General features: G+C 45.8%; 1 protein-coding gene across 1 annotated transcript in view; it reads left to right on the plus strand.

Moving 5' to 3' along the window:
* Nucleotides 1-225: 225 nt before the first annotated feature.
* The window catches only part of HSD17B2 (hydroxysteroid 17-beta dehydrogenase 2), a 609,784-nt gene continuing 582,496 nt past the window's right edge, over nt 226-27,513 (plus strand). Inside the window, exon 1 of the mRNA XM_069638513.1 lies at nt 226-728. Coding sequence (XP_069494614.1) covers nt 455-728 — 274 coding nt within the window. The 5' untranslated portion in view covers nt 226-454. The remainder of the gene's footprint in view (nt 729-27,513) is intronic.

The raw sequence follows: 27,513 nt of genomic DNA on the forward strand, positions 1-27,513 counted from the left end.
CAAGCTGGCCTGCAGCAATACAGTTTATGGCGCGAGAGGTCTGCACAGTTTCCTGTCCTACGTGACTCAGTGTCAACATGAAGTAAACACGCTGTTGAACTTCGCTCATAGTGGCATTAAGGCAAGGTGTATATGGAAAACTATAAACACTTCCGTGCGAGAGGTTAATCAGTCTAATCCTAGCATGGCCTGTCAGTCGCCCTCAGCCCGGAGATATCTCTGAAGGGTGGAGCTGTTCCTCACAAGGAGGGGGGAGGGGGCTGTGGTATTTATAGCAGGAGCTTCTAACATCACCCATACTGAACTTTGGGGACATTACTCTGTACCTGGACGCTTACAGTGGAGGATCCCTGTAGCTGTGGCCGTGTGTTTTTTGTGGCACCCAGCCCCGCAGCACCTGCTGTGCGCACTCCTGGCCTGTCTGTATTGAACCCAGCCCCCACCTGACGGTGGGATGCTTCTGGTCTGGGAGAAGCCGAGCCTGGGGCTGCTCTGTGTGGGCTTCAGCGCAGCCTGTGGAGCATGGGCGCTGTACAGGCTCAGGGGGAGGCAGGTGCACGTCGAGTGGAAGGTTGCCGGCGTCCTGCTGCTGCTGACAGCGCTCTGTTCCTGCTACCTGCCGGCTTCTGCGGGGCTCCCTCTCTTCTGCGGGATATGCCTCCTCTCAGCCCTGTGCGTGCCCCTGCAGGACATGTTACCCGTGCACGGGAAGGCAGTGCTTATCACAGGTAAGGGCTGCGCTTTACATGCAAAGTCTGTGTGTGTCTTAATGCGCAACTAGACCTCCAAAACCAACTGACAAAGCCCATATGAATGTCTCCACTTGTCCTTACTGGAAATGTTTTTTTACATGTGTTGGTGCTGGGAAAACGTTTTGCTGACACGGCACTTTTCCTTCCCACGAGCAGGTTCGCCCGGTCATTCCTGCTTCGCTCGCACCCTTTAGGGAAGCGCGCGCGTCCCTTCCACGCAGGCGGCGGCTACTCGTGCGCACATGAACGCAGCGGCTCGCGTAATTCCAAAAGCAAGTTTCTTTCGTCGAATCCATGCTGCAAACTTACGGCTGCTGGGCGCGCGCTGTGAAATGTCCCCAGAATACTGGGGTCGCAATGTCCGCAAGATACAGTGCGTCATTCCGCGGCAGGCTCCCCTCCGATCAAAACCGGAGCACTCTTATTTGAAGTGTGAACAATGTTGTCTGCCGTTGCGCCTTGTTTCCATTCCATTCCTGGAATTATGGCGCAGGGCTTAATTGGTGTGAACTGTGAATGCCAGGAGCTGGTTTTATTAAAACCAATAGGTGGGGAGTTTCTGGAATATCGTAGACCATAATTAAAATTGGATTGCCGGGTTTTGAAAGACGTTTTGAGTAACAAGCTCACCTGTGTTCCAATTAATTTTGATTGAGAGGTTGAAGTTAGGTCGACTCCCTTCATTGGCACATGTGTAGCAGAAAACAGACGCTCTTTTGTGAGCGTGAGGGCTTCAGTGTGTCTGCATAAGAGTCTAGAGAAGTGGGAGAGATACGTGTGGTGTTTCTTTTTCTTTTACAGAGAATTAACTTTATTTCACCTTCAAAGAATATTGTATTCTTATTAGGCGAACTCGTATTTTGCATTTTTTAACGGTTGCACACATCCATTAGGCGTCCCCACACACAGCCTGAATCTATAATCACTTCTTACTGCCACGATGGCTGCTCAAATGATGTTCGAGGCCACGTGCTGCAACGTGAGTCCATTTGCACATGTAGGGACATGAAATGGGAAGTGCCACTCCGGGCCTGCCTTAGGGGCAGCAGCGCCCTGGACGAATTGACGCCCCCCCTAGCCCGCGCGCCCCGGGTGCATGGCCACGAAGTGTAAGTTTTTATTTATTTATTTATTTTTTTAAACCCGATTGACATTGAATGCGCCCGTCTGCTGCGCCTTCTCCCGCTACGCCAGCTTGGGGAGCCCTTGAAAGACTCCCTTGAGCTGGCATGGCGGGGGCTGATGGCGCCCTGGGGGCGCGGTGCACCGGACGGTCGCCGGTCTCGCACCCCCCCAAGGCCAGGCCTGGTGCCACTACAGAATGGGTAACTTAGCAGGAGGCCTGGGTAAAAGGATTGGAAATATATGGCAAGGTACCAGTGCATTGAAAGATTAAATAGTGTCGCATTCACAGCAACTGCTTAAAAACTAAGCGTGCAGACACAGTATATGCTTTGTGTGGCTACTGTCCTGCATGTTCACCCAAATGTGGTGATGGTATACATATGTGTACAACATGTGCCATTCCTTTTGGGAGGTGAAAGTTCAGTCCTGGTATTTACTCTGCATTTTGAAACTTCTAGTCCTCAGTTGCCCTCTTTCTAAATCCAGGACTCAAAAATCCAGAGTGCAAAGGGACGAACCAACCCTAGGTATCAGGTAGCGCTATCCCCACCAATAATATCGCCATATATATGGTCGTCAGGTACGACCATAGGTGATATTATTAGTGGGGATGATTTTTGAGGTAAAGGGGAGCGGCGGTTGCAGGGGTGTCCCCCGCTCACTTTAAAATAATATGGGGGTTGTGGCAGTGTCCCCCGCAGCTTTAATGGGTTAATATCGCTGCACAAATTTGGCGCCATTCTAGTTTGGCAATATTTTTGTGGTGATATTAACACATGGAACCCCCTAGAATAACATTTTCTTAATTCGATGGGGCATTTTGACGTTCATGGTTTTTGAGCATCAGAAGGCTAATTGGAAGATCTCAGTAGGCTTAGCTGAGACCAGCAGGTAACTGGTTAATCCTGGCAGCCTGTCATCCACCGTTGACTAATAGGGCAGTGACTATTAATAAGGAGCTAGAGGCAATTCTGCTTGAGGTGTGCACTGAAAAGGGTGCACCCAGTGAATAATGTCCTTGATTTTTCTCCCCACGTGCATACATACCTTCTGGGTACTGGGCCACATTGCTTAGTGGCAGGGGGCCTCCAGCGTTCACACACTGTATAGCCCATCCACTTAGCACCTGGAAGGTGCGTCTAGGCAATCCGATTCTCGGGAAGTTCATCCTTAACTGTTGGTAAATCCCGCTGATTTGAAACATTGTTTGTTTGAGGGCAACTTCAACTGAGACGGGCACTTTGACGGCAGTTAACACCATATAAGGAATAACCCATTAAAAGATAACCACATTGAAACATTACAGATCTTACCGCTGTAGGAAATGTTCTTCCCATACGAAATTCTTACACATGACACTGAAAGCATGGCAGCCTGTTGTCACCAGTGGGTGTCAGTGAAAACATGGCGGCCGTCAGCACCACGTGAGAAATAACTACTGCTCTGCAGTAGTGCAGGGATGAGTGACGTCTAAAACGTGGACTAAACCAGCGATACATCCCATTCATAAAGTTGGCTGGGGCACTGCCCATCAGGTATACCTCCTTTTGCGGCTTTAGGAAATGAGTCGCCGAGGGCAGACCCGAATGCTCAGGCGAGTTATGAGCGGATGCAACTTTAATAGCAGGCGGCACCAACAGGAAAGAAGGCCCAACCAAGGTTCTATAAGAATAGTAACTTTAAGAAAACCTAACCGTGCACAGAACTAATTAAAACCACTAAATACCCACTCATGTAAAGGAATACAGGGAAGGCAGGCTTTAAGAATAAAGGGCACTATGCAGGAGAGTTGCTAGGTCTGGAAAAGACCCGGGGCTAAGCTGATATTGGAACTGTCAGGACTGGGGGCTAGCTAGTCTTTTGGCTGTAGCTCCTGAGATTCTATCCGGGGCTACAACCAAAAGATCAGGGCCTATAGCCCCCTTAGCCCCCCCCTAGCAACGCCCCTGGCACTATGGCTTAAAGGGGGTGCCGAGGCCAAGTTCCTTAGCAGCGAAGTCAGTGTTCAGAGAAATGTCTTTAAAAGGCAAAAAAGGGGGCGTAAATGTCTTTAAGGTTGTTTAACGTGGGACAGGGCCTCTGTAAATACGTTTTGGTTTCTTGTCTTTGGGGCTCAACACTCAGTATCGAGCTAGGCATTGCAATTGTGCAGTGTTCAAGACCATCTTTCCCAATGGCGAGTTGGTTCAATGGGTGGGCTCCCGGTGGATGGGGTTGGTGCACTGTGTCAGATCAGCATCTGAATGGCTCGAAGAGCTTGTAAGTGGTTAGAAGATCGAGGGCCAAAAGCAGTAAATTGAGCCATCTTAAAGAGATTGTGATGTGATAAACCATGTTCTAAGCTGCATCTGGACTTCTGAGTTGCAGGGAGGCCCAATTCATTGTCTCCAGGGAAGCGATGTGCGACGAGTGCCGTTTCAATTTTGCAGTTTGCTCTACAGATTTTGGTTTCCTGAGGGACAGTGGATTACAGTCTTTCCTTACTGTCATCTACCCAAAGGTGTGGGTTGTAGCGGTTTCAGGCACACAAAAACCCTCACAATGCGCAGTATTGTGCAACATATGCAATTGCAGTTTCGTTGGAGTGGCACTGTTGGACTGAGGACACTGGTTGCATTGGATTCTCGTGGGAGTATAAAGTAAGTTGAGAGCATGTCGGCTGCTCTGAATAATTGTGCTTACTATAACTTGCTCTTGTATGTACAGCCTATGAAATGGGGTTAAGTCCACCATGCAGCCGGGGGTGCCCTTGAAAGCCATGCAGCCATGCTACCACTTTCCCCTGGTGAAAGCTTTTTCGGCTTACTGAACATACTCCAGGCTGCCCCTCGGCTGACTGTGGATCCTACACCACGTGAGAAAGTCAAATACTCGCACACAGGAAATAACCACATTCTTTGATTCTGCCACACCAGCAAAGACAGCAAGGTTTCCAATTAGAACATGTAACATTGTTACACAGCTTTTGCCCACTACTCCAATTCCAACTCATGGTTTACTGTTCAGTATACCTGACTATCAAGACGTTTTGTGGGAGCAGGACTCTATTAACAATACACCTGATTTGATGAATGCTTCAACGTATTATTCAGAGTCTTCAATTCCATCATATGTTTCCACTCCAGCTCCAGTACCCCCACAGCGTCTGTCCACGCTGCTTAAATGTGTTGACAAACAAATCAATGAGAATGTTGGTGAGGATCAAGCGGGCTTACTATAGGTGATGAATCAAGTCTTGTGTGCTTTGGTTTCATTGTATGAGGATCTGGAAACAGAATCTCGTATCCATGCTACATTATTGGAATCCCTCTCGTTTAAATTCGTACACATTGTCGTTCAAAGTAAATTGAAGGAATTTCTTGAGGGGGGAAACACCTTGGTGTTGATGATAACATCCTCAATTCTTAAATAGGTAATGCACGTGAGATTTGAAACAAGACTACTCCACCTTCTTCTAGGTCTCCTACTTCCATTATAGCTAATCACACCCAGCCAGTGCAGGTGGTTGATGTCTCTGTTGCAGCAATTGAAAATGCAGTGATTGAGGATTATCAAGGTATGAGCAATGACGACAATGACACAGTTGGTGAAGAGCCTTTGTCCACCAAAGACTATGTGGTGCCACCGCAAAATTCGAGAGCAGTGGTGTGTTCTAATGCTCCTGCAGAGTATACATCGAAAAATACACATAAGACGAAGTTAAAGGTCTTTAACCAGTCATCACGTACATTTGTGCATGCTTTGACAAATTAACCATCAGTAGCCACTACTTTGAAGAATCTGCCCTGGAGAAAAAAAAATGAGCACTGACCGGTGTGGGCAGAATGTGAGCACTGATAATTTTATTTCTTTTGCAAACAAAAACACTGCTGCCTCTAAGCCTACAGACTCACAAGCAATTCAGACAGATGCCTGTTAGCTGACTGAAACCACAGAGCCAATGCCTGAGGTAGTGGTGTCTTCGATCCAAGCTCATTGTATAACCCAGGATCAGTTCTTTCCTCTTAAAGAACTTTCTTGAGTTGCGTATTCCAATTTATTGCCAGTAGCAGAGAACGCTATCACTGAAGTCAGTGGTGAAGTGCCTGTTCAGTCTCAATGTATTACGGGTTTACATCCTGCTGCATGTCCTATGCAATATGTTGGAAAGGTATTTAACCCCTCCTTTCCCAGTTATGAATCTTTTCAACCACTTCATTTTAATCCCCCCTTCCCTGAATAGATCACAAATATCATGGACCAACACGTTCCCCGCGGGCCTTCAAAAACATATGAAGGGTTTAGATCAAGTACTTCACTGAGTTTCTTGAAATTCTCTAAGGGTCCTGATTAGATACATGGATGGGAAGAATCTAGTCTTATGCCAAAACCTAACCAACAACATTTTACTTGCAAGGACTGGAATGTCGAGAATCTGTTTCTAAGGGGCTCATTTAAAATTCTTGTTGAAAGCTTATTGCCAGAAAATCGAGATATTTTGCTTAACAGATCGAACATTATGCAACTCTTGAACGAGGTTCCTAACCTTCGTGCATTCACCTCACACGACATTGAGAGGGTCGATTTTATTGACCTACACCGAACTGACCAAGCACTTAAGTTTATTAGTTCAAAAATTGTTGTCAATATCATTTTGCATGAAATTCATCTTGTGAGGCAATTAGGCTTTGATTTGTCACTGTATTCTGAGATGGACTTTAGACCTATTGTTAGTATTACAAAGCCTGTGCCTTTGCCAAGTGAGATTTTAGTCTCGAATGATTTTAGAGGGAATGCAGGGTGGGCGTTCTCCATTGCGAGGGATACCCCCATATGCACGGGTACCAATACTGACTGGTCCTGGTTGAATGGTGCTTTTTTTATCGGGAAAGTGTAACAACTCGTAACTATAGTAGCAATTAATTACTAAATGAACCTCTTTCATTGGTATCTTGGAAATCCAGAGGTCACAGTAATTTGTTCAAATAATCCTGTTCTGGGGGAATTTGTTAAAATCAAGTCAATTAATCTTCCTGCAAGACGTGTTGATTGAAAAACCAGTGTTGGATCGGTATGTAGCTCATTTCCAAGTGGCCTGGAAGGGTGTCAGTGGTCGACCCTCAGGGGGCTTATTAACGCTAATTAAATCAGATGAGAGAATTGGCGTGTTAAGCTCTTCCGGGGTGTGTTGAGGTATTTTGGCTTCTCATGTTAGTCCAGTTGACTGTGAAAAGACAAGTGATTTTCTGTTAATAAATGTCGATTGGCACAAAGGGATTTTTGACCTTTCGATTGCGTTGGAAAAACATACTGCTTTTGCAAACAGCAGTTGAGACAAGGTGCGACGAGGTGAGAGATGGTCACCCTGCGGCACTGGGAGATCTCAAGTCCAAACACTGGCCAGGGAAATGGGCTAAAATGGAGGAAAGCTTTAAGTGGGTTGGGCTTGAAAATGTTTAATGGCGTGGTCTCCGGTGATATTCCTCCAAAGGACACTTGGAGCATAGCTCCACTATTGATTATATTTTCTCCTGGAACTTGGTTTTTAATCAATGTATTTCCTTAAACATTTGCCCAGCGACAGTGAGTGATCACAGAATGCTGCTCATGGAGTTTGAACTAGGGGTCGTTCGAGGAGGCCTGAATGGCCTGCGTGACCTATCGGTGAACTCAGTAGAATTTCCTGGGATCTGCATAATATTAACCTGCTTAATATTATGCAGATTCCAGGAAATGATGCTGTTTCCCACTGTTTGGAAGTAACCCCCTTAACATGGACATTGAATACTTTTTCGATTGACTCATTTGAGCCTTTTTTAAAAGACTTTCTTGATCCGACTCGTGGCCTTTCTGCCCGTCATGGTAAGATAAAACTCAAACATATTAATTCCTACGATGTTCATGTGGCGAATAAGAAACGTCTCATGAGAGCGCATATCAAAACTTTAAAATGCCAAACTGATTTGAGTTTGACAGTAAGAACAAGCAACATTAAGAAGGTAAGATCCTATTATAAGGAATGGCTGTGGAATCATCAAGCTTTGCTGCTCCAGAAAATATGTTGGAAAGATTGAAAAGCAAAAACTCATCAGAAATTTTGGAAAATCATTAATGATGATGTAATTAGACAAGCCAATGGGCCTCATTCCGACTGTGCCGGTCTGGAAACACTGGTGCTGGTAAAGCTATAGGCAAAGGTGTTTCCTGAGTGGCACAGTACGACTCTGTGGGCGGATGCTATCCCGCCTGCTAGGGTCATACCTGGCGGCGGGAACGACACGCGCCCGCAGAGTTTCTCTTCCGTGTTCCCCATTGAGTCCTATGGGAATGAGGAATTACAAAATTACCGGCGCCTGACTTCCTGGCTACCAAACTCAGAATAGCCCTGTGGCACCGGGAAGTCAGGCGCCGGTAATTCACTACGGGTCAGATGGCAAACTGCTGGTTATACTGGCATGGTTTCCGCCAGACCCGTAAGAGGCCAATCTCTAATTAAACCCAGTTTCGGAAGAAGGCTGGCTATCTCATTTCACAGGTGTTTTTGGTGAGGAAAATCCCGGGGAACATATTACTCTCAAGGGTGAATGCTCATGGAGCTTGTTGGTGAATCAAGAATCTGTTGAAGGAATTTTAGGCAGGATACAGAACCTCGATAGCCCCGGGTCCAAATAAACTGTCCAATATTCTGTTTAAAAATGCTGAAAGGGACTGGTCAATTATTTTGACTTTTCTATATGCCGGGAGTGATGCAGGAAATTATCGACCGATATCCATAATTGATGCAGACTGTAAAGTTTTCGGGACCATGCTGCTTGAACATCTCTAGGTGTGGGCGGCAGAAACTAGCCGTCTTCAAAGGTGACGGACAGGTTTTCATAAACAGATGAGTACATCATTAAATGGCATAGTGATGAATTGTGTCCAATCGTTGGCTTGCACAAAGAAATAACAATTCTCTTTGTATTTCTACTATGGATCTGTCTGCCGTCTTTGATGCGGTAAACAGAAATTTGTTGTGGATAAAATTGAAGAGCTGGGGGCTGCACGAGGGCTTATTACGTCTTATCATTGGTTTACATCAACAAACTGCGATGCAGGTAGATACAATTCAGACGGGGGGTTATCTTCTGAAATTCCTGCACCTAGGGGCGTTAGACAGGGGGTGTACTTGACCCCTGTCTTTTTAATCTGTACATGTCAGACATTGGGGGATTTTTTAACACCAGCTGCACTTGTATTGCCTAAGCTCGGTAATTTGAAAATTACGTGGCTGAGCTACGCAGATGATTTTCTTAAATATTTGACAGCACTGAGATTCGTTTCCAATTCATTTTAAATGCTTTTAATACTTTTGCAATTGACCATTTTTTTAAAGAGTAATATAAAAAAACAAAGTTATGCAGTGTACCCTAAAGAAGCAGCCAAGCTCTTTCAATTGGTCTGTTCAAAATGAAGCTCTGGAAAGAGTAGAAAGCTTTCTATGTGTAGGCTTTCCAATTGTGTTCAAACCACACACATTATTGGCTGGTTCCAAACCCATGCCTCTGCTTTAGCCAACCAGATGATGCAGGTAGCTACCCTTTTGGCAAATATTCATTAATTCCTATTTTAAAATTCTACAAAGGAAGGTCCTCCCTAGGATTCTGTATGGGATCGAGGTACACTACTTTTGGGTACTTGAATCTCTTGCCACACTGGAGGGTAAATATTGACATTTTGCTCTAGCACCTTGAAGTGTCTTCTGTGTGCTGGATGGAATTATCAGTAATTCTCTCAGACCAAATAACTGGACAGACCAAAGCAAGATGTTAAAATACTGCTTTCATCTGAATAAAGAAAGCAGGGCAATATGGGCGATATGACAGCTATCAAAGTAAATGCTCAATGCTCACACAATTTTTCTTGTACAAAGTTTATATACGTTCACGTACGTCATTTATGATGTCATCCTACGTGGCATTCCATAAAACCTATCACTGGGAGCGATTGGATTAGGGGAACATATCTACTTCTCGAATTTTATACAATTTAATATCTCATTGGCTGCCCCTTGTCTGTAGGACATGCCCTGAGCTACTTCTACGTACGTCACATACTGATCATAGCAGAGAATATGGCAGCAGACAAATAACTGCAACATTGTGTATGAAAGTGCATGGAAGGCCTTTTGATTGGTTGGCAACCCTATCCAACCTTGGACTTTCGGCTCCTTCGCAGCACATAAGAAGAACAAAACCTAAGTGTTCAAGCTGCGTCAACTTGTGCTCTTGCTTTCCCAATTAGTCCATTACATTTCATTGACCTGATCCTTAGCCAAGGTCTATGGTTTGCAGTTGACCTCGTGTCTGCTCACTGTTCTAGGACATTCAATGTAAAGTGAGCACACCACTATCTTAACTCTGGCTCTAGTGAATAGTCTTTGTTTTGAGTTCTTCATCACGTGTCGGGAGACCACGATTTTGCCCATTTTACCCTCTCTATTACTGCTATTTAATTTTATTAAACAGGGTGTCATTTCTCCTTCTAGCCTTTAGAGACTTGCTCACTCCACCTCACATAGGCTTTTGCCTTTATATTTGTCCGACACTTGGCACCTGCAAACGTCCTTGTCTCTCTTAATCTTAGCAGAAATATATGTGATGCACATGGTCTGTTTATTCGACTTCCTTTGCTCCTTGCACCCTTCTCTCAAAATAGCCTGCTTGACTTCAGGCCAACGTACTCCCCTATCCTGCACACAAACACAGCTTCTACATTAATTCTTCAATTTGCAGTGCTAGGCTCGTGTTTTGAGGTAGGTGGGTTGATTCTTTTTTTTTAACACTGGAGGCCGTCCATTCTCTTCCAATGGTTGTCCTAAACTTTGTGTAAATACCTCTTTTTAGCAAGCTTCTATATGCTTGTTCTACCTTGCGTTACAGTGTATTTAGTTATTGGTCAGCAAGTTACGTCCTCTTCTTATTTGCACAATTACTTCATTTTTAGGTACGTGTTTCTCTTTGTGCTTCTGTTACATCATCAGTATTTATTTTCACATCTTTTCAACATAGCTTTATATATCTTCTTCATGACATCATTCTGTTGTCATCAAACCTTTACTTAGCATTCATCCATAATTCCCATAACCACATTCTGGCACTTTGGCAGTGGGCATCCTTCTTGGTAACGTCTTTCCACTGTCTCAACGTGAGGGTATCTTCTGAACGGCTGTCTGATTGCATATCGTCTTTCATACAATCAACACTGTATGGACATGCTGCATAAACTCATGCATGGGTTTCCAATTGTAGCTCTTCGACAGCTACTCCAATAAGACAGTGGTGAGGGGGCGGGACAAGAGAAGAGGCATCTACCTGCTCCTAAACAGCGTAGTTTCCTTAACATGCAGCAATTAAGTATGAAATTGGTATCCATTCCTTGTTAGGTAGAGCTAAGTGTAAACTCTTAACCTTATTCAGGAATTTTACTTGTTCGGCTCCTGAGTTACTATATTGTGACTTGCAGGACCTGACTAAGTTAGGAAAACTAGAAAATATGAGTGAAATAGTTACTCTTTGCGCAGGCTTGCTAAATGATTTGGAACTGTTAACAGATGATTTGGTTGGGAATCCAGCGAAAGTAAAATCAACATTATATACTTATGGGTGGGTTGTCATTATGGGGAAAATGCATACGTGCAAATCATTGAATTATCTTGCCTTTGACCACACAAATCGTGGAATTTTAGCTCCTTATTTGTCCATCTACCCAAATCGCTCTGTCAGGAGATCCTTTTTAAAATTCTGTTGGAATCTGGACTACACCAAACAGATAATGCTTAGGTATGCAGATTGTGTGACTGTGGCCCCTGAAGACTTAAAGCATTTGGTGACTGCCTGTCCTGTATTAGCAGGGAAGTGCTCAGTCTACGTTTGTAAATGTGCTAATATGCAGTATTTAGATGGTAGTAAATGTGTGTGGAAGGATTGTTTGGCTGAAAGAACAGCATCAATGGTGCTAGCTGTGACTGGTTTTATTAAAAGTTTGTAGCTAAGTGATTGTGCTGTTGTATGAAATATGAATGTGATCTATAAACCCTGATGTGTTCTGGAATTGAATTGATGGTTGATTAAATTATTTTAGGAATTTTATTAACCATTGGTGAATTGTTAAAAATGATTTTAGTGTAAGGTGTTTTGAGTTATGATGTAATAATGTTCATTGATTTTTGTTTAGATTTTCTTGTTAAAGGCTGACCTTCCAAAGAACAATAAACATACATTTAAAAAATAGTCGTTTGTTCCACACCTCCACCACAGAAAGAATTTCTGGCACCTTCATGGGGTCCTTCACCTCCAGTGAGCAGGATCCTTGTTCCAGTGCACAGGCAGCAGAGTGCTTGGTCCGCAGCAGTGTCTCCTCCAATGATCCATCGGGATGGTTAGAGAGCAGAGATTTCCTCTGTTTTGAAGCTCTCTTTCTTCATCTGTTTGTCAGAGGATTTTGGACTAGACTTACTTTAACAGAGTTACAGTAAATTCTTCATCTTTTGAGATTCCAAAGATCAATCAACTAAGGGATGGATTTCCTACCCTTATAAAGATGAAGGGCTATAGTGGATTGATCCAACTCAAGTCCGATGCCAGGGTGTCATACTCTGAGTGCTTTGTCTGCAGGAGCCCTAGCAAAATCCCAAATGGTAGAACCACTCACTTGGCCTAAACGTGTACTCTGGATAGTCTAACTCCGCATCTTCTTACTTCAACAGGACTCTGGTGATCAGCACCCTGGTGGGAGAGGCTTTAGGACAGGATTGTCTCAGGGGCACCAGTTCTTCGGGGCACCATTCCCTAGGGGACCGTGTGGGGAGGGTTCCTGTGCTGTGATGGAACGAGCGATCAAAGAAGCAACTTCCTCGGCCGGGGTCCCACATAGTTGTTGTGAGATACCCAGGCCAGACAGATGATACACACCAGCCCTGTAATGACATATTCAGGCATGGTTTATATTTGCAGTTCATGCCACAGGAGTGACTAGAGTACACAATATTGTTTTTGAATCTAAGGTGCAGATTATTAAAAAGCCACCTATGTCTGCTGGAACTTTATGTTCCAGGAGCTATGCACAGGTGACATTTGAACCTGCCCTGCTTCCACTGCAGGGAAGTTGCTGGAGATGTCAGTAGTCAGACATTTGAGTGCATTCTGATTTTGACATGAGGCATTATCAAAGAGGGGATCTGATTAGGAGACCTACCTTTCAGAAACACAGTTGCCCACTATCACTGACGGCGTTACAAATTCCACAAACTTAGGAAAAAACAGTTTAAGGGTTTCTGAAGGTTTTTGTTATGGTTGGAAGACTGTTGATTAATCTGACTAAGTTATTTCCCTGACTGATCCTGTGTGTTCCCTCCACCCTAGCTCAGGCTTCCTGACATGGGGGTATAATACAATTCATGACCAGTAATGCCTACTGTCCAAGCTATCCTGATCTGGTGGTGAGGGCCTTAAATTTTCCAGGAATTTCTGAGGGACTCCTTTATGTATACACACAATCTGATCAATGATGTTCAAGATAGTGCCTGTCCCCTCCCTCACCCTCTCTCGCTCCTTTCCCTGATCTTGTCACTCAGTGCTCTCGCCCTTTATCTCCTCCTACCCTCTCTCCTTCTTCTCACCACTCTGTCTTTTCCAACCATTGGTCTTCTTGGGATTGTTGTCTGTCTGACCCTTTTATCCTACCTCCAAACTCGGATACTCTTTCCTTTGTCTCTCTAGTGTTCTCACACTCCTCCTCTCCCTCTACAGTGCGCCTCCTCCTACTACTCCCTTCTCTCTCCTCTGCACATGTTGTGACGAATTGACGTCTGCCCCACAGGAGTAGAAGGTTGAGTAGAGGCAAACAGCCCACTCAGCTGCCATCCTTCTACAACCCATGAGCCAACACAATCCTAAAGGTTAAAACGGCGCAGTTAAGAGATATACCTCGTTCGCCTTTAGTGGAAATGTGGGCCAAGGGAAGGCTACACCCCAAAGCGGGGTGTGAATGTGGTTCAGTAGCAACCCAACCAGCAAAATATAACAGTCCAAAATAATGGAATGTCCAAGGTTCTATCCAAATACATACTTTAATCAAACACAGCATGTACAATAATAACTAACTAGAAAACACTGTAAAAACACATCCCTAATAAAGGAACACAGGATAGGCAAAAATATAAAACATGCAGCACTTTGAGTAACGAGACCGGGAGAAAAGGTATTAAAAGACCACCATGTTCAAAAAGGATATTTCTTGAGGTTGCAAAAAAGAATTTAAATGACCTATCTGTTGAAAAAGGATATTTCTTGAGGTTGCAAAAAGGATTAAAATGACCTATCCAGTTTCTAGGGCCCAAAGATGGACCAGAGGTGCAGATATCGCCCAGTAATATCTTTGCAAATGTCTTGGTGTTTCAACAAGTCAATCAGGCATCTTTGTGTTGTTTGTAGGTTCTATTCAGTTCGAGGATGCAGCAGCTGTGATGGTCTAATGGCAAGCTGGCGTCGAGCCAAGGGTTGAATGGAAGATAGCTTCAGTCTAATGGGCATCTACTCGAGCTGTGCAGATTGGATTGTCACCGATTTGGTTGGCAGTTGAGGTTCTACGGTGGTTGAGAGGGTACCAAAATACACAGGCGAGTCAATTTGATGTAGAGGCTCAGATGTCGTTGTTCTGGGGACTCGAGGGTCGGCACGATCGACTTACAGGAGAAATGATGAAGAAGCTGATGCTCTGCACTGTGACTGTTGTAATACAAGGCAACAATACTTTGTTGGTTCGAGCTGAGGCAGCCACAGAGTTGAACAGCAATTGGTGATTCAGAGAGCAATGAATGCTGAAGCCAGCTTCGAAGAGGCCTGGAGATTCGCACAGCGTAGAACATTCTCGACATCACGGCTTGCAGTGGGTCAACTTCGAAAACACATGGACCTTGGCTGTTCAGGGTTTCAGGAGCTGTGAGTCCCATTCTAGGCTCTCAAGGGCCACGCTTAGTCCTTTTCTGTGGCTGGGGCACACCTTTACGGATCTTGCAACACAGTGAGGTCCTAGGCAAGTTGGTGGCTGGCAGAGATGCAGGTCTTGGTCCAGCAGAAGAGTTCACCCCAAATTGTCCCCAGGGATGGCTAGGGGAAAGAGCACACCGCTGCCTAGGAGCACCTGCCTTTACCTCACAATGGAGGAATTTAAAAAAGACTGCTCTCTCAGCAGGGTCCAGCAAAATCTTCTTCCAGGGTTGGATTCCAGAGAGGATTCAAAGAAGTGGTGTGAGACCACTTCTTTTAAAGGTAAAAGTCGACAAGTCATAGGGATCCACTCCGTGCTCTTGGAAGGTATGGACCTTGCCCTTCTGACATCACACCCAAAGAGGAATTGGGGGGGGGGGACAGGAAGGAGAGCGAGGCAGAGCGAAAAATGAATATTTATCATTATTTATTTATTTATTTATATAGCACCAGTCGCACACCAGCATCAGGGCGCTAATATATAGACAGTTGGTAAAAAACACATATTCACGGGACAATTTGCCCAAGTATGTGGTTGCGGTTTTTGTCTCGTACGTAGTGGTTTATTTGAAGAGTGGGTCTTGAGTTTTTTCCGAAAGCTTGTGTAATTCTTCTTCTTCCACTGTACAGATGCCCCCCCGGGTGACACTAACCCCGCCCCTTCCATTCTCAAAACAATCAAAAGCAGTTAGAAATGCAGCTCGTTGGTGTGAGGCGTAGCCCTTTGTGAATGGGTGTGCCATTTTATTCCTGTTCCCAGGCCAGCTTCCTGTGGAGTTGCTGTCCCTAGGAAAGGGTGTTACCTGCTGTTACAAAGGAACAAAGAGAGGCCAAGCTTATAATTCTGCCTATGGAAAGGGGGAGCCTTGTGTGGAGCACATATAACCCTTCCACAGCTGAACTAGGCCCATAGGGCTGGCATGTGTGATATTAATTTAACGTGGCAGGGATAACTGAGAGAGATGCTGATCACCATACCCTAACTCAGGTGTGGATTATATTTACAGTTTAACGTGTCACCAGAATTCTCAATTATGCAATTTCTGGTATAGAATTGGCTGTCATTGTAGCTGCCAAATAGGCACATGTGCCCTCTGAACGTCCTTTGTGCCGCTGGTAGAACAGGAGCTGCAACTCAGGATATTGATGCAGCAGGGCACAGACACACAGGATGCATTTGGCATGGAGCTTATGAAAGGGGAATATGATCAGCTGATTACCCTTTGAGAGATGGAAGTACCTGCATACTTTCATTTTTCTAATGCAAATTAAAAAGGCCAGGGCTTTCAAACCCTTGCCAGATATTAATTCATCACACATGCCTTCTCTCCCTTTCACTCTCACTTCCACTCTCTCTCTTATACTCTTACAATCTCACTGTTAAATCTGTCTTCACCCTCTACTCTGACTCTCCTATCCCTTCCAACCCTCCTTTCTATTACCCACTCTGTCATATGCTCTCACAACCACAGCTTCAAACTTTCACTCCTGATACCACTCTCTTTCACCTCCAATACCTTACCTGAACTCCTATACAAGAGGTTCATAGACTTCTTAACACTCTCCTCCACCTTCTGCCTCACAACTGGTTTCTCGGTCCACCACCACACCTCCTGACCGCACCTGAACACCTTTATAAATTCAGGCCATTTATACCTGTGACGTTCTGGTTCCTACCGCTTGCCAGTGGTTCTCTGCTTCACCCGACCCTTCAGCACAATCTAATCCTAACACTTTTCCCCAGGGCTGGATTATCAGGGTATGGTTTCAAAAACCCTCCTTCGCCCTAATCCTTTTGGTTTGTGGGTGTTCGTTCATTCTTGGTGGTACGGGCACGTTGGCATTCTGTGGCATATCACCTTTCAACCACCTTGGGAGGCTGAAGTTCATGCCGGCAAGCATTTAGTTGATATGAATGGGAGCTTCCTGGTCACATCTTTCCCCATCTGCTTGTTGTGTTTCTTTAATGCTGTGTTGGATTCTCTATCTTGCGGTCCTGTAAAGGGCAAAAGAAAACTGTGCCCAGAAAAGAGGCTGGAAGGTACTGTGTGAGTGCTACACACTCGGGGGCTGACCCAAATCCCTCATCCCACATCTGGGGTAGGATTGGCTCTTGACCCTGTCGCACTGCATCATTTTATTTTAAAAAATCAAAATGTTCCTGCTATCCCCCCTCCCTAGAAGGCACTCTGTCACACCATCCCTATGAGGATTCCAATTAGTAATCTGGAACATGGCGGCAGCCATGCGTTCACCTTTTTTCTAGTTAAAAGGCCTAGAGTGTAGTCTTGTACACGGTGATGGCCTGTGAAATTGTGCTAAAGGTTCCTGTTTCGCCCAGGCCTTTGACTTAGTCTCCGAACCGTAAGTGCCCAGGAAAGCCCACATTATTGGCCATTAAACCTTTAATTTAGTGTCTGTTAAGCCCAAATCAGTAGATGTAGTCCCACATCTTTCATCTATCCAAGAATGGAGAACAAGGAAAACTAGAGGTCGACTCATTAAGGCAGACTCTGAAGAGAAGTGAATGTGTTTAATTGAATTCAAAAGCATACGTTCTTCTAAAACAAAGATGCCACAGTGATGTTGTTTGCTACAATTTTCAGTCACATAGCCACTATGATTTTCAAGCGGTGTTGCAAAGAGTGAGCCAAGTGACTTTGCAGTATTTAATATAAGAATGGCAATGTAAGATGTACTGTATATTGTGAAACACTAATCTTCCATGAGAGACACTTTTTTAATTGATGCGCACTGTGAACTGAAGGACTTCTAGAACTCCCACATTTGTTAGCAAAGGAAGGGTGAAAATCCATCAACTTTCCCAGGATCAAACACTTTTAAGATCTGCGCCCAGTCTGCATTTAGACACTTGACCACATTTGTTCTCATCCCAGCTCTAATTGTACAATGTTAATTGTAAATTTGACTTTCAGAGGCTCAAGGAAATGCCCTGTTTTATATACATGCAAATTATACAAATCATGTGATAAATCAAAGTGATTTATTCTCAAAAGGGCAATAGCCTAAAAGAGAAATACCTAACAAATGTTTCTAAGGCAGTTTTGAAAACCGTTGTTCATCTGCCTTGTTCCCCATACTATAATGTAAGTAAAACAAGCCACTGTATTTATGAACTAGAGGATTCCTGCGTACAAAGGAATACAACTCTTATGAGAAGGTTCAGAGGGCAAAGTGTGACCCAATAGAATACAATGGACTGGGTATATGGGAAGGGATCAATATGTGGACTGTCAGTGTTTAACATCACTACCTACCAGAGCTTATGGTCTTATCTGACCTGGAAGGGGGAAATTCCATGCTCCATGGCCTACCCACCACCACTCTAGCACCTACGAGAAGGGGGCTCCATGGTGACACCCGCTTCCTGAAAGGTCTGCACAAATATGCATCGACCGCCGGCGCTTATGCATCGACCGCCGGCGCTACTGGCTTCTCTTCGGAGCACGAATCCTCTTTAAAGCCAACTGCATACAGTTCAAAGCTGCCGTGTTCTGTCTCGGTTACAGTGGTAGAAAAGCAAAAAAGTACAGAACCGGGAAACCTGCATTCTTGATCTCTGTTCCCAGATGGTGGAACCGCACTCAGCCCCACCCTCGTGCCATCTAGATCAGCAATCCAGAGCCTCCCTTCAAAGCAGCTCTTTCTTCACACGTCATGAGCAACCCTCTGAACCCACACATGCCATATCCCTCCAGGCAACCCACCTGTTCCACCCTCTCTGCATTGTTGCATAACCCACTATCTGTTAATGATTCCATGCTACCAATAAATGCTATGCCAGTAATAAATGCTGTAATGACTGGCAAACACCCCTCCCCCACCATCCCATCTCAACCAATCAAAAAGCAGATGAGCAAGTGCCACAGCATCCTCAATAACGGCGTCCTCAAAGAGGCGTATCACACATGGGTATATGCCAAAGATCTGGTGTCAGACAACAGAGTACACGTTGTGTTCCATGAGATGCCCTACCTCTGTAAACCTGTCAAGCCTGGGATGATAAACCAGAGCTGTCAAACAATCGTTAATGAAATTGGCAATTCTTGGTCCACAGGAAATTATTCTTCGTTTAATGACGTTGAGAGCAAGGATATCGAAAGTTCCAGGGATACATCCTATCAGATGCTTCTGAATGCAGTGAATCTGCTTCATCTGGAAAATAAATCTGTAAAGGCATATATTCCCTGACATTGAGATTACTTATGCCTTCTAAAACTTGAGTGTGCTCATTGCCTGTTTTAGAGGGTGAACTAGTCTGGGAATTTCTTTTAAACTGGGTATGTCTAGAAATGTGCGTATTGGTAAAACGCATATGCCTCCGATCATTGATAAAACCTTAAGACGGACCTATCACGAACCAACACAACTTTATTATCACTAAAGTTGAGACTGCAGCTGGGCAGGAACCTATGGAAGCCCTTAGAAACAAGGTACTGGCCTTTCTCCGTCAGAAGACTGGACATGGGGTCATAAGAACTGCAGACCTTAAGTTCTTTCTGCGGATAAAAAATGACCACTGGTGCACCCAGGACAGCAGAGACTGTATACTTGTGAGATGTGGCAGTAGTAGCCTCACACTGTTTTATCAATCTGTAATGATTTTCCTAAAACTTCATCTGATGTGAATTTGGTAGTGAATGGCTTGTAAGCCCTTATTTAGTATGAATACTGAATTAGAAGTTTTCTTAATTTGCTGATTTGTTTTTCTTTTGGTGTTTCTTTGCTTCGTTGTTGTGTTTGTGTATTGCTTGTACTGTTTGTTTATGTTGTGCTCTAGGGCTTTGGGGCTTGTGGCACATTATACAAATGAATATAAATAAATTACCAGTACTTTTCATGGACCGGCAAAGTTATAATGACCAACAAAGTGTTTTTCTTGTCTGGATAACTTTAGAAATTAATTAAAAAGGCAACTATTCAGCTCCATATTCGTCTCTTGCTGAATACTTGTCCAACTACTCGGTCCTCAACCGAATACTTAACGCTACTATTCGCCACACCACTACTCTATCAGCACCTGTACAAAAGGAGGCCAACACCTCCTGACTGTCTGTTTATTAGGATGGAGTTCCATAGAGACTAGTGACGGAGAAATAGTATTAGCAAGTGAACGGCTGTGATGGTAAAGCCAAGAAGTCCAACTAGAAACCAGGAGGGAGTGTAGGAGGGGCCTGTCGAAGATAAACCAAAACGTAAGAGAGCCCATGTTCGGTCAGGCTGGATTTGGAGGCATGCGGAAAATTTGGGGCCAGAGGCTTGTAGAATCCATGTCTTAAAGAGAAGCATAGCAGGAGAGCCATCTGGAGGCTGTAGTCAAGATTGACATCAATGTGTAACCCATTGAGATCCCACGTATGAGGGATGACGAAAGCCTACCTTTTATGTACCTTGCAGAGAGTGTCCTCATCCTGTAAAGTCAAGAGAACCCCCTATTGAAAGAGGGATATGCTAGAGGCATTTCTCAGGTAAAACAGGGACATGTCAGAAAATATCGAAAATAAATGATCGAATGGTTTTTTTAATCGAATTTCACCTGTACTAAAATTACGTGTCAGCTTAAATGCTGAGTAAACTTCGTCTTAAATAATGCGAATATGTTGTCATTTCTGCATGTTTTTAAAAATGGCATAGCTCTTTTATTAAGTTCCCGCAGAGGAATACCGTCTCCTCCCCCGTCGTGGGGCAAATTAGGATCGGATGATATGTCCATGAAGATCACACACGTGTGGTGATGTGATGTGTGTTTCACACAGACTCCTGTGCATCACAGGGAAATGATTGAAGCCTGGTTGCTAGTGGCTACAATCTAACAGGATTTTGAAGGCGGAACACAACGCTCTTCCAGCAGTGCCCACTACGGGTTTGTCTAATCCATTTGTTCGCCTTCAGCACTGTGTGTGCATGTTTGTATACAATGCGCGAGCACACTAGTTTTGATTTTTGCGCGTTTATGCAGTAAACTATTGCAAAGCATATGCGAACACGCCTAATACAAAGTTAGTGGTTTAGTTCTGATGCAAACTTAACATTCTCTTCATAACTAAAACATCTTTTTTTTATTTTCGCGCGCTCGATTACTTGCACGAATGTTAATATATTAAGTTAGCCCGTCCTTTACAATTGCTAAGGAAATTTACCATGATCACAATAGTTTGTCGTTTTAATATGTTATTTTTAACTTAATCTTATATTTTAATGTTGCATTCAAAATTTTCGGCGGCACGAAGAATTTTACTTCGTACATTTCCGCCGCGTGATTTTATCACTCTAACTTTTCACATAGATCTGTAAACAGCTGTAAAAGAAACAGTGCTCTATGGGTAGTGTTGGGGGTGGGTCAGAACCCCCAGCATTGCCTGTAAGTCCCCAGCACACAAAGGACTCACTCGCCACGCGTCCTTCTGGCTCGGGCTTCCCGGTCGCTCTGACACGGCCGGTAATGCCCCGTTTATTTATGCTGCACGCGGCAGCGTGCAACGTCACGCCGCCGCGTGCACGTCTCGTCATCGGGCAGCACCACACTCCTCCTTTTTCTGGAGGACAACAACAAATGACTTAATGCTACACACTGCAAACCAAATAACACTACTAATACAAACATCTAATAACAGATCCCAACACTCCCCTTTATTAGCATCCACCCGGGTGCCGTTACTTAGCAGTCCCCGGCCTCATGCAGATCAGACAAGTGTCCCAATACGAAGTCACTGAGGTGAGCGGGTTTCCCTCGCCCAGGTGACCATGGTGGGCAAGGGTGATGACGTCCTTCACCTTGGATTGAGGCACGACAATGCGGTCGCCTTGGAGTAGTAGGCCGGATGCTGAGAACGACAGCTCCTCCCTGACCTTCCACAGCTGCTCCAGTCCGGTCCTGGCATCCTGAGTGCAGCCAGTCAGGGCCTCCAGCACCGACTTCCAGGAGCCCTGCTGCATGGAGTGCATCAGGATTTTGAAGCACTCAACTCCCGCTGTGGCTGCCTCGAGCACCTCCAGGGGCATCGCATTTGGCGTGGCCGCCTCTACCACCACGCGGATATGTTCATCGGCCTCTTCAGTACATGTATCGAGGTCTTCCCCTCCAGGAGCACCCGGGTGTCGAGAGAGATAATCAGCCGCATTGTTCGCCCCCGGCCGATAGAACAGGGTGACCCCATACTCCAGGAGATCGAGCATCCACTGCTCAATCCTCACCAGGGGCTTGGATGACGACCCAGCTAGGATGGGAATCAACGGCTTGTGGTCTGTCACGACTGTCACCGGGCACCCCAGGACATATAGCCTGAAGTGTCGGCAACCCCAGAGCACCGCCAGAGCCTCGCGCTCAATTTGCGAATATCGCTGTTCGGTTTCCGACAGTGCTTTGCTGGCGTAGGCCACAGGGTGGATTCCCCCAGCATGATCAATCTGGGTCAGCACGGCGCCCAGGCCAAACGGGCTGGCATCCACAATGATCTCCGATTGTAACGCCGGGTCAAAAAATGCCATGGTGTCTTCCGCTGCCAGCGCACCTTTAATGTCCTCAAACGCCACCTGCTCAAGCGGGCCCCAGTGCCAGGTGGTGTCTTTCTTCGTCAGTGTCCTGAGCGGTTCTGAACTAGAGGCAAGATTCTGAATAAACCGTCCAAAGTACGTGACCATGCCAAGGAAGCTCCTCACATCGGACACTGATTCCGGCGGCTGTGCCTTTTTAATGTCCTGGACTTTCTTGGGGTCTGGTGACACCCCTCCCTCTTTGAACACAAAGCCAAAGAATTTGATCGATGGTCGCAGGAACTCGCACTTTTCCTTGTGGAGGGTGAGGCCCAGTGATTGCAGCCTCTCAAACGTTTTCCCCAGCCTCCGCAGGTGGTCCACCTCCGTCCTGGCGAACACCAGGATATCATCACTGATATTCAAGACGCCTTCTAGATCTGCGAGGGCGCCTCGGATGATATTTTGAAAGACTTCCACCGCCGAGGACACTCCAAAACTCAGTCTTTTGTAGCGGTACAACCCTCGGTGGGTGGTGAACGTGGTGATGTACCTCTGACGATGCCGAGGGCCTCCGCCGCTGAACAGCTTAGCAAGGTGTTCGTGCTTATCGGCGTGACGTAGAAGCGTGCCCTGATCTGCGAGCCATCGTGCTCCACCTTTGCCACAAAAGCACCGTCCAGTGGGATGGGTTCCAGACCCCCAAAGACAAAGATGCGGGCCTTACGCGCAGCCAGTTTGGGAGGCGTGTCCATAGCGTCGTAATGCCCACGGGCCATCACGTTGACTGACGCACCCGTGTCCACCAGGACTGGGACAGGCGATCGATTGACCTCCACCACACACCTCGGCTGTCTCCTATTCTTGCCTTTTAGGAGCCCCACACTGGAGATGAAAAAAATGTTCTCTTCCTCCTCTTCGTCTGCCTCCTCCACCTGGGCGTCTTCTTCACCCTGTTCCACCTGGGCAACATTCGGCTGGCGACCCTGGCGGAGGAACCCGAACCGGGCCGGGCCTCTAGGCACCATTACAGACATGGCCACCTTACACACCCTCGAGAAGTGATCGGGCAGCCCACACCTTCCACATGTCTTTCCAGCCACTGGGCATTCCGTCGGGTGGGGTAGGTCGTATCCACACTTTTGGCAGGACTCTCCCGATCTTCCGGCTCTATCCCGGGGCCCAACACCAGATCTTCTGACGCCTCTGCCACCCCGCCACAAGGCACACACTTCCTCGGTCTTGACGGAGCGCGATCCAGCCTCCATTCTGGTGGCCCACGCCTCGGACACCTCATGGCACCACCCCAGTTCTAGGATGCGCTGGAGCGTGATGCCGGGCTCCCGTAGGACCTGTCTTCTGAGCTTGCCCGAGGAGCACGCCTGGATGAGCATAGTTCTAATCATGTTGTGCGCATCGCCCCATGCACAGGCCAGTGACAGGTGCCTTAGGCGTCCGTAGAAGGTGTCCAAAGTCTCGTCCTCTTTTTGTTTTGCACACAACATCACGAAGCGTTCGTAGTCCGCGTTGGCAAGGGGCAAAAAGTGTGCCTGAATTGCGGTCTTCGCCTGATCATAGGAGCCATCCCCTGGTGGAAGCGACTCAAAGATTTCCTGGACCGAAGGCCCTGCCGAGTACAACATGGTTGCCAGCCTGCTGTCATCATCTGTCACTTGTGCGGCCCGAAAGTACATATCCAGGCAGTTAACCCACCTCTTCCATCTGGGCCCCAGGCTGGAAGGCGGGCCCGATACATCGAACTCCGGGATGGGCTGCAGGGCCGCATGCGCACATGCCTGTGCTATGGCAGGAATTCCTAGCTGAGCAATCGGTACCACCACCGGCTGCACTGGAGGCAATGGGGCCTGGGCCCCTGCTTGAGCCAGAGGAGGTTGTTGCACCACTGCTGGTTGGCCGCCGTCCTGATCCTCAGAGTCACTCATGAGCTTGAGTGCACAGGCACCCCCAGCGTGAAGTTTGGGGGCCGCAACTCAAACCTCCACCACCACACAGTCCCGCCACGTCCAGGCAAAACGAAAATGTCCAACCTGGGATGAGCGATGGTGATGACACGGTGTCCCCCTTCACAGGCAATCACATGCAGCACAGTCACAGCCACAAGATCTGGTGACTGCCAGGATGCCGGGGATGAAGAAGTATAGCTGCAGCACTCCTCCCTGATGATGAGGAGGACGAAGAACAGCAGGGTCAGCAGCCTGATGATGAAGAGAATGAAGAACAGTAGGGTCAGCAGCCTGATGATGAAGAGGATGAAGAAGACTCCAGTTTTCAGCTGTTCCAAAAATTGAGTGAAGAAGGACCTGTGGGCTATGCAGGCTCAGCCATTGTAGCCCTCCTCCTCGCTTGCACTCGACGTAGAAGACCCAAGATTTGAAAAAAAATCTAAAATTGGTCATTGGCATGCAGGTGTAACTGCCTGCTAGCAGCATATCCAAAAATTAGGCCTGGATGCCGTTCACTGCCCAAATCAGAGCTCAGTGAAGTACCATGGCCTGAAATGTAAAATGGCCGCCAGCCGCGTGGGTGATGCACGGCCTACGCTTCGAAACAAAATTTCAGCATGATTCCGTTTCAGGGATAAAATTGCAGATATATTCACCGCCGGGCCCAGACATCATCTCCCCACTCGTCGCCACTGTTGGGGGTGGGTCAGAACCCCCAGCGTTGCCCGTAAGCCCCCAGCACACAAAGGACTCACTCACCACACGTCCTTCTGGCTCGGGCTTCCCGGTCACTCTGACGCGGCCAGGAACGCCCCGTTTATTTATGCTGCACGCAGCGGCGTGCAACGTCACGCCTCCGTGTGTGCGTCCCGTCATCGGGCAGCACCACAGCTAGGATCGGGGCTTTGTCGGGTAGCAGAGTTAAAAGCTCCGCCCCGCACTTTGTCCAGGAAGTGCTGCAATGCAAGGACAAAAGTAAGACCTCAAAGGAGGCCCATATCAAGAATTTGACAAAGACCAGGTGTACTCTGGCACTATAAACCACTCTAAGGTTAAGTTAAGGATATTGCCCAGGGTATAGATGCCTTGGAGGTTTGACTTATTAACCAGGGACCTGATTGGGGTTCAGCATATTAGATCATCTAAACTAGGGCTACATTGGACTACTTTATATCCCATCCTGACAATTTTTGCTAGAGAAACTCTAATTTTTGTTGTAACTCTGTGTTGTTTAGTAGCACTTCCAGTAAGCCAGGGTTGTCCAACTTCAGGCCAGGAACATGCCATATTAAACTGATTCTAACTGTATGCAAATTGAACTCCTGAATATTAATTAAGGTTAACCTGAAAACCCATCAGGTTTGCAGCCCTCAAGGCCTGGAGTTGGCCACCCCTGCAGTAAGCATTCACCTCAACCGGCCCTTATCCTGAGGTTCCTGAAAAGGAGGTGCAGGTTTCATGAACACTAAACCCACTGAAGCGCAATGGGAACAGAGGTCCTACAGGGAGGGAGAGGGCATGACCTTAATTTTGAACATGTGGTTCCTGATGCTAGACCTCTGGAGTGTGTAGCTATGGTGAACCTTTGATATTAACCTGTTAAGAAGGCCTTCTGTTTTGTTGATCTTCATTATCATCACCCCTTATTTTTGTTCTAAATAAAACTTGAAACAACCGTACACCTGAGTTCGAGCGGTCCATACCTCCCTACACATGACAGTGGATCATAACTAGTCCAGGATTGACTTTCTCCCAGTCTTGCATTGTCGTGTCACTAGCAAAATATCTGCCAAAGTGGGTTTCATTCTACAATCTGATATTGCCTCACAAAGGGTGTATCTGGAATTAAAAAATACACAGGCAGTTCAATAGGAAGCTGATGGCCTCCCATGAAAAGATCATACATTATCTGAATAAATGAGGCATTACATTGAAGCATTTAACAGAGGGTGAAGACTGTTGCCCGCTTGGCTGCCTCAAAGCTTTTCTAAGGGGCAATTTCTTGCATCTGGCCGTAGTGAGAAGAAAAACTTCAAGTAATAAAAAAATGTAATGGAAGACCCAAAGTTTAGCTTTGTAAATAACAGAAAGAAATGTTGACCGGAAGCATACACTTGGGAAGGTCACATATGATTTAGACAAGTTTCACACCATGAGAGCAAAATGTGCTCCCTTTCAGATCAAGAAAAAGTATTGGGGCTGTGATGATAAATGTCAGAAAAACATTGGCATCCAAGATGGTGCACTCTCTACTAAACTAATGGTGGCTTGCTGACATCTGTATAATATACTGGTGAAGGATGCATAATTTGTCCGTGTTGTGCTACAAATTAATTGACCTGACGCTTCTGAATCTTCTTAATTCCTCAAATGGGTTATACCTTTTATAAAATAACCAAAATAAGTAAACTGAAGAGATTGATGAAGATAGGTTTCTAGAATGGGTAAAAAAAAATCCAATGCAATGTTCAGGTACTCGATGGATACCTTGTTCAGTACTATGTGGCTTCTATGCATTCTTCTTTTTTTTGAAGGTTGTATCATAATATCAATACAGGGTTTCTCATGAAAAATGAAACTGTATGATCAGTGGAATCAACAAAAAAAGTTAAAGACCCAAAATAATGAATAAACTACCAACCAATTTCCTTAACTTTGAACTGGGAGTCCGCCAAGCCCTTTAAAGCGAGGTAGCAATACCCCGGAGATGGATGGAGATGCAGAAGTTACTCAATCAATAATTGAAATGACTTAGGTAGTTGGCAAAAAGGTCAACTGTTTTAATATCAATTATCTAAAACAGGGAGTTCAAAGGACACCAAACGGACGTCTCAGCGCATGGTTTCTCAATGCATCATACAAAAAAGCTTTCTTTTATAACAAAAACTCGTCATGGATGACGTCAGCCTACATATCTACTAACGTCATCCTACGTGGCAAACTATAAAAACCTAGTGGCAATTGCGTTAGGGTCGAAGGGAACATCTAAGTATATGTTCAATACTTGTCTAAGAGAGTGATAGGCTTCTTAACATCAGGTGGGGCAACTAAGCCCTCCCCTAAAACAGGTCAACCTGAACATCACTAAATACACAACGTCCGATTGGTTACACAAACTATAAGACCCTTAATCACGTGGCCCCCTACAACTGGTTGGCACTCTAACCTCTG

The sequence above is a fragment of the Ambystoma mexicanum genome, chromosome 1q, assembly GCF_040938575.1.
Source record: "Ambystoma mexicanum isolate Mex_15411 chromosome 1q, UKY_AmexF1_1, whole genome shotgun sequence".
Classification (NCBI taxonomy): Eukaryota; Metazoa; Chordata; class Amphibia; order Caudata; family Ambystomatidae; genus Ambystoma; species Ambystoma mexicanum.